Source organism: Tursiops truncatus, chromosome 15 (assembly GCF_011762595.2).
Source record: "Tursiops truncatus isolate mTurTru1 chromosome 15, mTurTru1.mat.Y, whole genome shotgun sequence".
Taxonomy (NCBI): domain Eukaryota; kingdom Metazoa; phylum Chordata; class Mammalia; order Artiodactyla; family Delphinidae; genus Tursiops; species Tursiops truncatus.
In genome coordinates, this window is record NC_047048.1 from 4,116,347 (window position 1) to 4,131,667 (window position 15,321).

At 38.0% G+C, this 15,321-nt stretch overlaps 1 protein-coding gene across 9 annotated transcripts in view; it reads right to left on the minus strand.

Annotated features, from left to right (window-relative positions):
* RNF216 (ring finger protein 216) overlaps positions 1–15,321 on the minus strand; it is a 171,072-nt gene that overhangs the window by 130,346 nt on the left and 25,405 nt on the right. For 7 of the 9 annotated variants that reach the window (XM_033841347.2, XM_033841348.2, XM_073791858.1 and 4 more), the window contains exons 3-4: positions 9,091–9,224; positions 332–1,189 (exon numbers count right to left, since the gene is read on the minus strand). In XM_033841347.2, the coding sequence (XP_033697238.1) occupies positions 332–1,189; positions 9,091–9,224 (992 nt within the window). The remainder of the gene's footprint in view (positions 1–331; positions 1,190–9,090; positions 9,225–15,321) is intronic. The other 2 variants (XM_033841349.2, XM_073791856.1) reach the window with 1 other exon arrangement.

Genomic DNA, 15,321 nt, shown 5'->3' on the forward strand with positions numbered 1-15,321 from the left:
CAGTGTAGCTCTAGGTAATCTTATAAACCTGCTTTAAGGGTTTGAATTTGGAGTTAACTCAATTCCTTTTTAAAAACTGCGCAGACTGCTCATATGACAGCATGAGGGCAACCATGATCTGCAGCTAGAATCCCAGAGGGCTTGCTGAGGGTTTAAGCATACATTCAGGAATCCTGATTCAATTTTCAAATCTTCAGTTTCTCTCCTTCTAGTCTACAAATCTAGGAAATTCAGAAAATGAAGTCCCCACGCACAAATAATACTTTTGCAATAAAAGGAAACTCAGTATACTTAGTGTGTATAATTATTTACATATCAAAATAAAACTTACTGTTTCTTTCACTAACAGTGCAATGAGTTCTTGGTCTACGTCAGGAGCTTCTTGCCTCCAAAGGTTTTCCAAATTGGGCTCCTGAGATCCTTGCAGTGGAAAGGCTGGACCTGGCTCTTCATCATCTATTGCTAATTGTTGGTCTTCAAGCTCTTCCAGAGGATGGGCAGGCTGAGGAGAAGAAGGGCCTGGAATCCCATCCTGCTGGGGTTCTGATCTTGGAAAAGCTGGTCTTGGAAAAGCTGACCCTGAGGCTTCATGCTGATACAACAGTGGGCCCAGTTCTACTTCAGGCTGCCGCTCCTGAGGCACAACCTGGTTTGTTATCTCACGGGGCTGTTGGTTCAGAGACTGGAAGTAAGGATGGTCTAACCAGCAGTCTTCTTCGATGGCCTGGTCATCTAGGATATCAGTTGATTCTCCGAGGTTTGATAAAAGCTCTGTCTCTGAGTCTTCAGATGACTGGTTCTGAGTGTCCAAAGGATCACTTTCTGGAAAAAGAAGGCTACCTTCTTTCAAGATAATGATTTTCTGCTCTGCTCTGTGGTTGACAATGTCATTTGTTGCTTGGTTATGACTTGGTCCAGGCTTGGGTTCTCTTTCTGTTTGTCCACTTGGCTTAATGAATTCAGAAACTCCAGGAGGCCCAAGATCTAGAAATTCACCGTAGTTATCCTCAGAATCATCCTGTGCCCCAGAACCAAACAACGAGCTGTTACACACAGAAAAAAAGCGGTTCTTATCTGATTCAAAGGCTGCTCTAGACTTTTTAGGCCTTTCTTCTCCCAATCTTTTGAGATCTTGCCACTGGGCAGCTGGTTTGATGAGATTGGGTCGTGATGTCTGAGGTTTATTTGTCTAAGAAAAAATGAAATTTTAATAATAATTCAATTTTTTTCCTGTGTCTATACCTCCCTATGTACTTATATTGAGCTTCTGAGGTTGGACAGGAAAGAAACAAAAACAAAAACACCCTCCGCCATGAGACCTATTCTTCACATTTATCTTAACATTGAAATTTGGTCACACTATAGTAACTGTAAGAATCAAAGCAGCCATTCATTGATTGAAGCATGACTTATAGTTTGAATTATAATTTCACCTGAGACCAGTAAAACAAAAATAACTGCATAGTACAGAAAATAATGAAAGAATGACAACACAGTAGAGGAATGAGAAACGTTCAACAGACACACGAAAAGCAGCTAAATCTCATTAGTAATGCAGCAAAATGCAAATTAAAACAAGGTACCCCCCCCCCCAAGACTGGCAAACAATTTTTAGTTAGACAACTTTTTAGTTAGCATTGGTACAGATGTGGGAAAACTCTCATACTATCATTCATTGCTTGTGAATTTAGGAAAGCAATTTGGTATTACTTATTTTTTAAAAAATGTATATCCTTATGATTTGTCACTATCGTTTTTCAATATCTATTCTATAAACCCTTATGTGTCCAAAGGAAGCATATTCACTGCCACACTGCTTGCAACATAAAACGAAAAACACTGGAGACATTCTGAAGTTTGTTCCTAAGCGAATAGTTAAGTAAACTATTATTTATCTGCTCTACAAAATACTCTCCAACTCTCCACCCCTCCAAGAGGTAGCTCTATATGTAATGAAATGGAAACATCACCAATAAACGTTACTACGTGAAGAAAAGTTACAAAACAATACATACACAGACTGATTCTATTCTTAAAAAAAATCAAAATACAGACATAAAACATACCATTTCTAAAAGCATACACACACACACACACACACACACACACACACACGCGCACACGCGAATACATATGAATTCAAAGAAAAAGATATGGAAGGATACATGCCAAACTAGTGACAACAGTTCCTCTGGGAAACCTCTGGGGCAGAAGGGGCTAGTGAAGACAGACTTCAGTTTTATCTGTATTGTTTCAATTTCTATAGAGAAAACAATCATATGTTATTTATAAATGTAAAAAGTGGAATGCCCTGGGCTTCCCTGGTGGCGCAGTGGTTGAGAGTCCGCCTGCCGATGCAGGGGACGCGGGCTCGTGCCCCGGTCCTGGAAGATCCCACATGCCGCAGAGTGGCTGGGCCCGTGAGCCATGGCCGCGGAGCCTGTGTGTCCGGAGCCTGTGCTCCGCAACGGGAGAGGCCACAACAGTGAGAGGCCCGTGTACCGCAAAAAAAAAAAAAAAAAAAAAAAAAAGTAGAATGCCCAATTTTAAGGTAGCAGAATAAAGATGCCTCTGAACCTTCTTTTCTCTGAAATTACCCCAATCCAGAGAGGAGAATGAGACAAAGAACTGAAAATCTTTGATAAAACCAGCAGACATCTGCGATCCCAAATCACAATATATACGAGAAGGAGCTGATAAATCTAGTGAGGGAAGTCTAACCAGATTTTAGGCAAGGCAGAGAAAGCTTCAGAAAGGCTGAGTTTTCCAAAGTAGGTGGTGTGGCCTGGCGGGCAAAACCAACTCCTTGCTTGGAACAATGGGAACCTCCACTCCATTTGGCAGCAAGGATGTTCTGAGGAGGTTAGACTGAATGAAGACACACGTCTCTGCTGGAGGTAGGCTGTCAGTGAGGCAGGAGGGAGAGAACTTTGAACTGGGCTGCTCTGAAACTGGCAGTATCTGCCAGGCAGTAAGAAAGAAAGAAGCATACGTGCATGTAAGCACACCTCCCCCACCCGCTGCCACCCCAATGTCCTCTGTCATAGGAAGAATTCCTGCTAGCCAAGAATAGTGCCTGAGCCTTTCCCCAACATAAATGCCTGCAAAGAGCTGGTCCAGGAAAACTTCAAATGCATTCAACGTTGAGTAGTGATAAAAAATAAGCAGTACAGAAACTATATTAAGATACCTAACTATTGAAAAAAGAAGTGGTAGATGAGCAACACAGATGATAAAATCAGTACTACACAGTGAATGAAATGAGAAGAGAGAAGCAGGAAAACAAAGTAGTAATGAAATAATTAGGTATTTAATATAAATGTTCTAAATCATGGTTTTGTAGAAATAAGGTAACCATCAAAAGTTGGGAGGGGAAATGGAGAAGCTGAGGGTCAAAAGATACACTTAAAGCTAATAAATCAACATATAAGGACATATGTAAGGATAGCAGTTGAAAGTATAAAAGCAAGTACTAGAAGAACTAAAAACAAACAAAAAAACCTAAGGATAAAAACCTTTCAAATTATTAGCAAGGACACATGCCCCCAATATAAATAAAATAAAACCTCAAAAATGCAGGGAGTATAGTGAAAGATCATTTTTAAAAGCAATAAAAATATAAAGCATATTAAACACTATTAGAGAACTAAAAACAAAGTATAATGGTCACATTAATAAATATAAATTAGATCAATTTACCTATTTAATTTAAAAGTCTCTTTAGGGGCTTCCCTGGTGGCGCAGTGGTTGAGAGTCCGCCTGCTGATGCAGGGGACATGGGTTCGTGCCCCGGTCTGGGAAGATCCCACATGCCGCGGAGCGGCTGGGCCCGTGAGCCATGGCCACAGAGCCTGTGCTCTGCAATGGGAGAGGCCACAACAGTGAGAGGCCCGCATACAGCAAAAAAAAAAAAAAAAAAAAAGTCTCTTTAAATAGAACCACTAGGCAAAACCCAACTCTATAATCAACTACAGGCATACCCCAGAGATACTGCAGGTTTGGTTCCAGACCACTGCAATAAAGCGAGTATCCCAATAAAGCAAGTCTCAAGAACTTTCTGGTCTCCCAGTGCATAGAAAAGTTATGTTTACACTATACTGTAGTCTATTAAGTGTGCAATGGTATTATGGTTAAAAAAACAATGTAAATCTTTAATTTTTTAAATGCTATTGGAAAAAAGGTGCCAAAAGACTTGCTCAATGCAAGGTTGCTACACACCTGCAATTTGTTTAAAAAAAAAAGAGCAATATGTGCAAAGCACAGTGAAATGAGACATGCCTGTATACAATCAAGAGTTACCACACCACTGGGATTCAGAAAGCACATGGACAGAGACACCAAAGCGGGTTTCTGATTCTAGCAATGGCATGCTAGACCATTCAGATCAACCCTTCTACTGAGTAAAAGCAGAAACCCTGGTCAAAATATCAAAGCAAAACCAAAACATCTACTTGAAGGCCTCAGGATCCAGGAGGAAGAAATCCAACAAAATAAGCTACTTTTCTTCTACAGATGCATTTGCCAATCCCAGACCTGGATGAAGAATGAGAAGATTGAATGAAACTTTTGGTATCTTTTTTGAGGAGCTAAGTGCACAAAATCAGAATTCAGAACTCACCATGGGGAGGAGTTCTGGTAAATCTCAAGCTCTAGGGTCATTCCTTGAAGGGTACACCACTGAAGTAACGGTAAAGCGGAAATATGCTGGACCTCCCAGAAGCTGAATTCTAGTTTCAATAGTTTAAATCCCTGGATCTGAGTTTCCTGGTCTCCCAAACCTTCTTTGAGAAACAAATATAGGCCCTCTTTGAAGACAGATAATATCACCTAGAACCTCAAAATTTTCATATATAGTGATACTACTATTCAACAAAAAATAACCAGGCATATAAGAAGTTGATGCAACATAATAGAAAACCAAGAGAAGTAACAGACAACAGAAACAAATCTACAGTGATTTCAAATAGTGAAGTTATCAGACATGGATTCTAAAATAACATGCTTAGCATGTTTAAGGAAATAAAAGACTAGATTGAAAGTTTCACCAGAGAACTAGAAACTGTTACAAAGAAAGAAAAAAAATAAACTATCAAATGGAAATTCCAGAATGTAAAAATACAATAACTGAGATCAGGAATCAATGGATCAGTGCACAGCATTTTAAATAAACACAGTTGAAAAGAAAAATTAGTGAACGGAAAGACAGGTCAGAAGAAAATAGAATAATGCATAGAGACACAAAATGATTGAAAATTAGATAAGAGAATAGGAGACATAAAGAATAATACAGTGAAAAGGTTTTACCCAACTATGTAACTAAAGTTCTAGAAAAAGAGGAGAGAGATAAGAAGCAATATCTGAAGATAAAATACAAATATTCAAGCAGAACAGCAGCTTGATTACATTTCTGAAGATCTAAACCGGATAATTAAAAAAAAATCCAAACAGACCTAGATACAGCAATAGGAAGACTGCAGAAATCAAATACAAAGATAAAAATTTAAAGCAGCAGCACACGCTACTTTCAAAAGGAAAAAATAAGACTCACTTTTCAATAGAAAAATGGAAGCCAGATGGATAAACAACAAGGTCCCACTGAATAGCACAGAGAACTATATCAATAACCTATGATAAACTATAATGGAAAAGAATATAAAAAATATATGTACGTATAACTGAATCACTTTGTTGTACAGCAGTAATTAACACAACATTGTAAATCAACCATATTTCAATTAAATAAATAAAAGAAAAATGGAAGCAAAAAATACTGGAATAGTATCTTCCTTGTGTTAAAAGAAAATAACTGACACATTGAATTCTATACTCAACGAAAATATCAGATATACTATAAAGAAAATCCTAAAGAGTGTTCTTTAGATAGAGTAAAAATAATCTCTGTTTTAAGGCCAGAGATGCAGAAAGGAATGAAGACCAACATAAAAAGATAAATATCTGGAGAAGGTAAAGTGAATACTGATTGTAAAAAACACAGGGTTTAAAACAATATATACAGGGGCTTCCCTGGTGGCACAGTGGTTAAGAATCCGCCTGCCAATGCAGGGGACACGGGTTCGAGCTCTGGTCCGGGAAGATCCCACATGCCACAGAGCAACTAAGCCCATGCGCCACAACTACTGAGCCTGCACCCTAGAGCCCGTGAGCCACAACTACTGAAGTCCGCACGCCTAGAGCCCATGCTCCACAACAAGAGAAGCTACCGCAATGAGAATCCCACGCATGGCAATGAAGAGTAGCCCCCGCACGATGCAACTAGAGAAAGCCCGCGTGCAGCAACGAAGACCCAATGCAACCAAAAATAAAATTTTAAAAAATTAAAAAAAAAAAACGAGCAAAGGATCTGCATAGACATTTCTCCAAAGATATACAAATGGCCAATAAGCACATGAAAAGAGGCCAACATCATTAGCCATCGGGAAATGCAAATCAAAATCATAATGAGATACTGCTTCACAACCATGAAGATGGCTGTAATAAGAAAGATAGACAGCAATTATTGGTGAGAATATGGAGAAGCTGGAACACTCACACTGCTGGTAGGAATGTAAAATGGTGCTACTACTATGGAAAACAGTCTGGGAGAGTAAAATACAGATTTACCTTGTGATCCAGCAATTCCATTCCTAGGTATATACCTGCTATGGTCTGAATGTGCCCACTCCCTCTACCTCCAAATTCATATGTTGAAATCCTAATCACCAAAGGTAATGGCAGCAGTAGGGGGAGTCTTTGGGAGGTGCTAAGTCATGAGGGTAGAACCCTCATGAATGGGATTAGTGCCTTTATAGAAGAGGCTCCAGGGAGATTCCTAGCTCCTTCCACCATGTGAGGACACAGTGAGAAAGTGCCAGCTGTGAACCAGGAAGAGGACCTTTACACGATCATGCTGGAGTCTTGATCTTGAACTTCCCAGCCTGCAGAAGTGTGAGCAATAAATTTCTGTTATAAGCTACCCCGTCTGTGGTATCTTGTTAGAGCAGCCCAAATAGACTAAGACAATACTCAAAAGAAACGAAAACATATGTCCACAGAAAAACTTCTACATAAATGTTCATAGCAGCATTATTCATTATTCATAATCACAAAAAAGTGGAAGCAACTCAAATGTCCATTAATTGATGAAAGGCTAAACAAGATGTGGTATATCCACACAATGGAATATTATTCAGCAATAGAAAGGAGTGAAGTACCGATTCATCCTACATCACAGATGACCTTGAAAACGTTATGCTAAAGAAAGAAGCTGGTCACAAAGGACCAAATAGTATATGATTCCGTTCATATAAAATGTCTAGAATAGGCAAATCTATAGAGACACAAGTGGTTAGTAGTTCTTAGGACTGGGTGGAAGAGAAGAAGGGAGGAGGGAAGATAATGGTTAGCTCATCAAATCAAGAAAAAAGGCTAAAAAACCACAGCTACACTAAAATAGAAAAGGAAAATGGAGGAACCATAGGTTCAGAGTAAGTAGAAAGAACAGGCTATTTTGTTTAACTCTATTAAATACATTAAAAAACGCTGAAGAAATAAATGATTTTCTAGAAAAATATCAGGGACCAAAACAGATACTGAAAGCAACACAAAATCTAGACATGTCAATCACCACAGAAGAAGCTGAAACAGTTTCAAAGAACCGTCCTCCATGAAAAGAAATAGCCCAGATGCCTTTAGGGTAAGTTCTACCAAATCTTTAAAGAACAGGTAACTCCAACATTATTTAAAATATTTTATCAGAGCACAGAAAAAGAAAGAAAACTTCTAGACTCTTCATGAAGTCAGAATAATGTTTATAAAAAATTTGTCAAGGACAGCCCAGGCACACACACACCCCTATGGGCCAATCTCACTCGTGAGATCTATGGAGAAAACCCTAAATAAATCTTAGCAAATAGAATCTAATAGCACATTACCATAATACTGTAATACCATTACCAGGCAAAGTCTGCCCAGAGACAAAGTAATTTACCACATTAACGGATTTTTAAAAAATCATATAATAATCTCCACAGATGCTGAGATTGAATTTGACAGAATTCTACATTTACTCATTAATAAAAACTTGAAATAAAGTAGATAGCTACTTCCTTAACATAATTTAAAAACGGTATCTCAAGCAATAAGTCACCATCACACTTAAGAAGAAATATTAAAAGTATTCCCATTTATGTCAGTGGCTATTTTTCTTATTTCTATTACCACTATTACTTAAAAAATTTGAAGACTTATCACTTAATATAATTAGACAAGTATAAAAACTGGAAAGGAAGAAACTGTATCATTATTTACAGATGGACCAGATACCATTCCTTGGGTCAACTGAAAAATGACTACAGACAATAAAAACAAGCTGATTATGAAATTAATATAAAAACCAACAGACTTTTAAATTAAAAAAAAAAAGGTTTAAAAGGTACACAGAAGAAAAGATGCTATTTACAAAAGCAAGAGAAAACATAAAATAACCAGGAACAAACTTAAAAATGTTTAAGATCTATTGTAAGAAAAATTCAAAATGCTCTGGCTGAGGAATATAAAAGGTTAGACAGAAAGAACTTGTTCTTAGTTAGAAAGGGTCAATATTATAAAAACTTTCTATAACAATAAAATATGTTTTAAATTAAACAAACTATCTACCTATCTTTTGGAATTAGAAAAGCTGATCTTAAAATCTGCATTAAAATATAAGCACAAAATATCCTGGATGAGTCTGAAAAATATAGAGTAATAAGGGGAGATGGGCACTATCTGATATTAAGATACATTATAAGGACATAGTAATTACAACACTGTGGACTAGTACATGAAGGGTCAGAGCAACAGTTTAGAAGTTAAGTCCAGAAATAGACCAAAACATACAGCTTCTGACTTCTAAGCTAAGGGGACATCAGGTAGGGTATAAAAGAGGCTGTTCTCAGAAATGTAGAACAAGTGCAAACAAATAGTGCTACAAGTGTAGCACAAGAGGTGCTCTCAGCTGTTCTATAAGGCCCCTACCCACTACTGAGTGGCTGAAGAATCAGATTATTAACTTGCAATATGCCTCGTCACGTTAAGTTTTAGAAAACTCACTCCCGCCAGGATGACATCATCATCCAGGTCCTCTTCATCATGCTGCTGAGGAGCTGGGGTGACCAGCATTGGAACCCCTTCCTCATCAGAGGAGTCAGATATGGTGATGGGTCCATCTCTGAGATTGATCCAGTCTAAAAGTAGGCAGAGAACACTGTTAGGAGGAGGTGGGCATAATCACATTGTCCTTTAGTTCAACTTTGGCATGAAAAGGGTCAAGCTTAAAGCCAAGTTTACAGCTAATGGAGTGTTAACTTATCTCCTCAAGCAGCACATGCAACCAAGCATTAAAATGAGCCATTTTTCCATGCTGATCTTTGCCAATAATTCATTTTGGGAATCACCAGAGAAAATCTGACAATTACTATGCTCAAGATTATCAACTTTTTCTTATACTAGACTGGAGGAATCTGTTGATAAAATCTTCTCGACTGCTCATTTCTTAAAGGTGAAATTATGGCCTCCCATCTCACCTCTATTCTTCCAAAGAAATATAAAACACTGCTTTATTCAAACTGATAGGTCTGAAAAAACTTTCACTCAGAAACAGTAAAATTTTCACTTAATATTTAAAATATTAAAATTTGCTCACCTTAGACACAAACCTTAAATATCACTTACTCAAACATATTTCAGTGTTTTAGTCAAACACCCATTTATCATCTATGACAGTAAGCACTTTAATCTTCCTGTTTCCTTTTAAATATAATTAGAGTTAAACTAACCATCTATTGATAGATGTAATAATTCTGTTAAAGGTCTCCAAGTACTTTTATTTGTTTGAAGACAAAGCACGTTTGATATGAATTACTGGATAACACAAATTAATAATTCCTCCATTAAAGCTCTAATATTTTTCTCGAGGTTAATGCCTCATGTATTTTTATGTTACCCAACAACCTGAAAAGCAATATAAAACCAATTATCTCATTTCATTCCTGTAACAGGACTGTGGTAATGCCAAGACAGTAGTTTAAAACAGATACGTCCACGGGATCTAAGGTCAGACTGCCTGGATTCCAGCCTCAGCTCTACCACATACTAGCTATATGATGCCATTATTTACTTCTTTAGGCATCCATTTCCTCAACATTAAAGAAAGGCTAACAACACTGCCTACCTCAAATAGCTGTATTACCTAAAATGCTTGTTTATTATAGTACTTGACACACAGTGAAGTGGCCTGATTTTAAGTCCAATGCTACCTACACAGAAACAACCAACTGAACTGAGGGCCTGCGGAAGTACATTATAGAGGATTTCTCTAAAACCTGCATGATGAATCCAAGTGATTATCACCATCACCTGCTGAAACCCTACTAAAATGATAGTAAACGAACTTTTAAAAAGTATAACCTCTTAATTACACAAAGAAGAGAAAAGGAGATAATAGCCAGCAGGAGATTTAAAAAAAATTCTGGAAAACAGCAGATTTACACATGACAAGAGCTCTAGAAGAGTGGATAAGGCTCAAATCCACAGCCTGCAGCGGGGGCGGCCAATCAGAGGTGGCCTAATTCATGTTGCAGAATCGTAGATTTCCTGAATAACTGTTCTCAATTACTGTATGCCTTTGGTCATTTCCAGTCTTTAAATGGTTATTTTAGGGCTTCCCTGGTGGCGCAGTGGTTGAGAGTCCACCTGCTAATGCAGGGGACATGGGTTCGTGCCCTGGTCTGGGAAGATCCCACATGCCGCGGAGCGGCTGGGCCCGTGAGCCATGGCCACTGAGCCTGCGCGTCCGGAGCCTGTGCTCCGCAATGGGAGAGGCCACAACAGTGAAAGGCCCGCGTACCGCAAAAAAAAAAAAAAGAAAAGGTTATTTTAGACAATTCTGTCTAATTTTACGGTTGATTTTGGGGAGAAGATTTGCCAAGCTTCTCACTCAGCCATTCCAGAAGACCCACACTGTGGAGGTCCACTCTGAAGAGCCACTGAGGCAGCGAGTCACTAGACACCACGCCAAGAGAGGAAAGGGGTGTCACTGGAACAGCCATAATGAGTAAGACTCTGGCTGCCTTCTGCCACTTGGCTCCCTGAATGCTGGCAAACACTCTTGAATTCCACATTCAAGACACTGTAGATTCCTCTCTGGAAGAATTGGCCCAAGAAAAACACACAGACAACAACCGTGGGGCACCCAGCTAAAAAGTTGGTTTTAAACTTATCACCTTACAGTGAAGCCCAAAGATACTCCCCAACATACCACATATAAACACATTAGCTTTTAAAAATATACTTTAAAATTTTAAAGTATAACAGAGCAAAGGCTATGAATTAACACAAAAGGCCCATACCCGAGTGACCATCACAAAGGTTCGTAAATACATTTCTTGCATGTTAGTAGTCTAAACTACTCACATTAGTTCCTGAAAATACATTCTTTTGATTCTGGCTTCCTTGCAAACAACATGTCTGAGATATATCCACGTTGTTGCATGTTACAGTATGTAGTTTTCGTTGCTGTATGTAATTTACTATATGAATATATCATAAGTTACTTATTCTTCTGTTGACAGACATTTGGGTTGGTTCCAGTCTTGCCTGTTTGGATAATGCTGTTATGAACATTCTTGTATATGTATCTTGATAGACTCATTTCAGTTGGGTACATTCTAAGAGAAGCGCTGAGCCACAGGGAAAGCATATGTTCAATTTTAGTGGACAATGCCAACCAATTTTCCAAATGTCTGTGCCAATTTACACTCCCACCAGCAGTGCAGGAACTGGAAACTTGTTTTGTTGCTCAAAATGTCAATTTTGGTAAACACATTGGGTGCAACATTCAATATATGTTTGTTGCTTATTTATTTATTTAAAACATCTTTACAGGAGTATAACTGCTTTACAGTGGTGTGTTAGTTACTGCTTTATAACAAAATGAATCAGCTATACATACACATATGTCCCCATCTCTCCTCCTCCTCCCTCCCATCCTCCCCATCCCACAAAGCACCAAGCTGATCTCCCTGTGCTATGCGGCTGCTTCCCACTAGCTATCTATTTTACATTTGGTAGTATATATTAGTCCATGCCACTCTCTCACTTCGTCCCAGCTTACCCTTCCCGCTCCCCATGTCCTCAAATCCATTCTCTACATCTTCATCTTTATTCCTGTCCTGCGCCTAGGTTCTTCATAACCATTTTTTTTAAGATTGCATATATATGTGTTAGCATACGGTATTTGTTTTTCTCTTTCTGACTTACTTCACTCTGTATGACAGATTTTAGGTCCATCCACCTCACTACAAATAACTCAATTTCATTTCTTTTTATGGCTGAGTAATATTACATTATATATATGTGCCACATTTTCTTTATCTATTCATCTGTCGATGGACACTTAAGTTGCTTCCATGTCCTGGCTATTGTAAATAGAGCTGCAATGAATATTGTGGTACATGACTCTTTTTGAATTATGGTTTTCTCAGGGTATATGCCCAGTAGTGGGATTGCTGGGTCGTACAGTAGTTCTATTTTTAGTTTTTCAAGGAACCTCCATACTGTTCTCCATAGTGGCTGTATCAATTTACATTCCCACCAAGAGTCCAAGAGGGTTCCCTTTTCTCCACACCCTCTCCAGCATTTATTGTTTGTAGATTTTTTGAGGATGGCCATTCTGACTGGTGTGAAGTGACACCTCATTGTAGTTTTGATTTGCATTTCTCTAATGATTAGTGATGTTGAACATTCTTTCATGTGTTTGTTGGCTATCTGTATATCTTCTTTGGAGAAATGTCTATTTAGGTCTTCTGCCTATTTTTGGATTGGGTTGTTTGTTTTTTTGATATTGAGCTGCACAAGCTGCTTGCAAATTCTGGAGATTAATCCTTTGTCAGTTGCCTCATTTGCAAATATTTTCTCCCATTCCAAGGGTTGTCTTTTCATCTTGTTTATGGTTTCCTTTGCTGTGCAAAAGCTGTTAAGTTTCATTAGGTTCCATTTGTTTATTTTTGTTTTTATTTCCATTTCTCTAAGAGGTGGATCAAAAAGAATCTTGCTGTGATTTATGTCATGGAGTGTTCTGCCTATGTTTTCCTCTAAGAGCTTTATAGTATCTGGCCTTACATTTAGATCTTTAATCCATTTTGAGTTTATTTTTGTGTATGGTGTTAGGGAGTGTTCTAATTTCATTCTTTTACATGTAGCTGTCCAGTTTTCCCAGCACCACTTATTGAAGAGGCTGTCTTTGTTCCACTGTATATTCCTGCCTCCTTAATCAAAAATAAGGTGACCATATGTGTGCGGGTTTATCTCTGGGCTTTCTATCCTGTTCCATTGATCTGTATGTCTGTTTTTGTGCCAGTACCATACTGTCTTGATTACTGCAGCTTTGTAGTATAGTCTGAAGTCAGGGAGCCTGATTCCTCCAGCTCTGTTTTTCTTTCTCAAGATTGCTTTGGCTATTCAGGGTCTTTTGTGTATCCATACAAATTTTAAGGTTTTTTTTTCTAGTTCTGTGAAAAATGCCACTGGTAGTTTGACAGAGATTGCATTGAATCTGTACATTGCTTTGGGTAGTATAGTCATTTTCACAATGTTGATTCTTCCAATCCAAGGACTTGCTATTTCTCTCCATCTGTTTGTAGCATCTTTAATTTCTTTCATCGGTGTCTTATAGTTTTCTGCATACAGGTCTTTTGTCTCCTTAGGTAGGTTTATTCCTAGGTATTTTATTATTTTGGTTGCAATGGTAAATGGGAGTGTTTCCTTAATTTCTCTTTCAGATTTTTCATCATTAGTGTACAGGAATTCAAGAGATTTCTGTCTATTAATTTTGTATCCTGCTACTTTACCAAATTCATTGATTAGCTCTAGTAGTTTTCCGGTAGCGTCTTTTGGATTCTCTATGTATAATGTCATGTCATCTGCAAACAGTGACAGCTTTACTTCTTCATTTCCAATTTGTATTCCTTTTATCTCTTTTTCTTCTCTGATTGCTGTGGCTACAACTTCCAAAACTATGTTGAATAACAGTGGTGAGAGTGGGCAACCTTGTTTTGTTCCTGATCTTAGTGGAAATGGTTTCAGTTTTTCACCGTTGAGAACAATGTTGGCTGTGGGATTGTCATATATGGCCTTTATTATGTTGAGGTAAGTTCCCTCTATGCTTACTTTATGGAGGGTTTTTATCGTAAAAGGGTGTTGAATTTTGTTGAAAGCTTTCTCTGCATCTATTGAGATGATCATATGGTTTTTCTCCTTCAATTTGTTAATATGGTGTATCACATTGATTGATTTGTATATATTGAACAATCCTTGCATTCCTGGGATAAACCCCACTTGACCATGGTGTATGATCCTTTTAATGTGCTGTTGGATTCTGTTTGCTAGTATTTTGTTGAGGATTTTTTCATCTACATTCATCAGTGATCTTGGCCTGTAGTTTTCTTTCTTTGTGACATCCTTGTCTGGTTTTGGTATCAGGGTGATGGTGGCCTCATAGAATGAGTTTGGGAGTGTTCCTCCCTCTGCTATATTTTGGAAGAGTTTGAGAAGGATAGGTGTTAGCTCTCCTCTAAATGTTTGATAGAATTCGCCTGTGAAGCCATCTGGTCCTGGGCTTTTGTTTTTTGGAAGATTTTTAATCACAGTCTCAATTTCAGTGCTTGTGATTAGTCTGTTTATATTTTCTATTTCTTCCTGGTTCAGTCTCAGAAGGTTGTGCTTTTCTAAGAATTTGTCCAGTTCTTCCAGGCTGTCCATTTTATTGGCATATAGCTGCTTGTAGTAATCTCTCATGATCCTTTGTATTTCTGCAGCATCAGTTGTTACTTCTCCTTTTTCATTTCTAATGCTATTGATTTGAGTCTTCTCCCTTTTTTTCTTGATGAGTCTGGCTAATGGTTTATCAAATTTGTTTATCTTCTCAAAGAACCAGCTTTTAGTTTTATTGATCTTTGCTACTGTTTCCTTCATTTCTTTTGCATTTATTTCTGATCTGATCTTTATGATTTCTTTCCTTCTGCTAACTTTGGGGTTTTTTGTTCTTCTTTCTCTAATTGCTTTAGGTGTAAGGTTAGGTTGTTTATTTGAGATGTTTCTTGTTTCCTGAGGTAGGACTGTATTGCTATAAGCTTCCCTCTTAGAACTGCTTTTGCTGCATCCCGTAGGTTTTGGGTCGCCGTGTTTTCATTGTCATTTGTTTCTAGCTATTTTTTGATTTCCTCTTTGATTTCTTCAGTGATCTCTTGGTTATTAAGTAGTGTATTGTTTAGCCTCCATGTATTT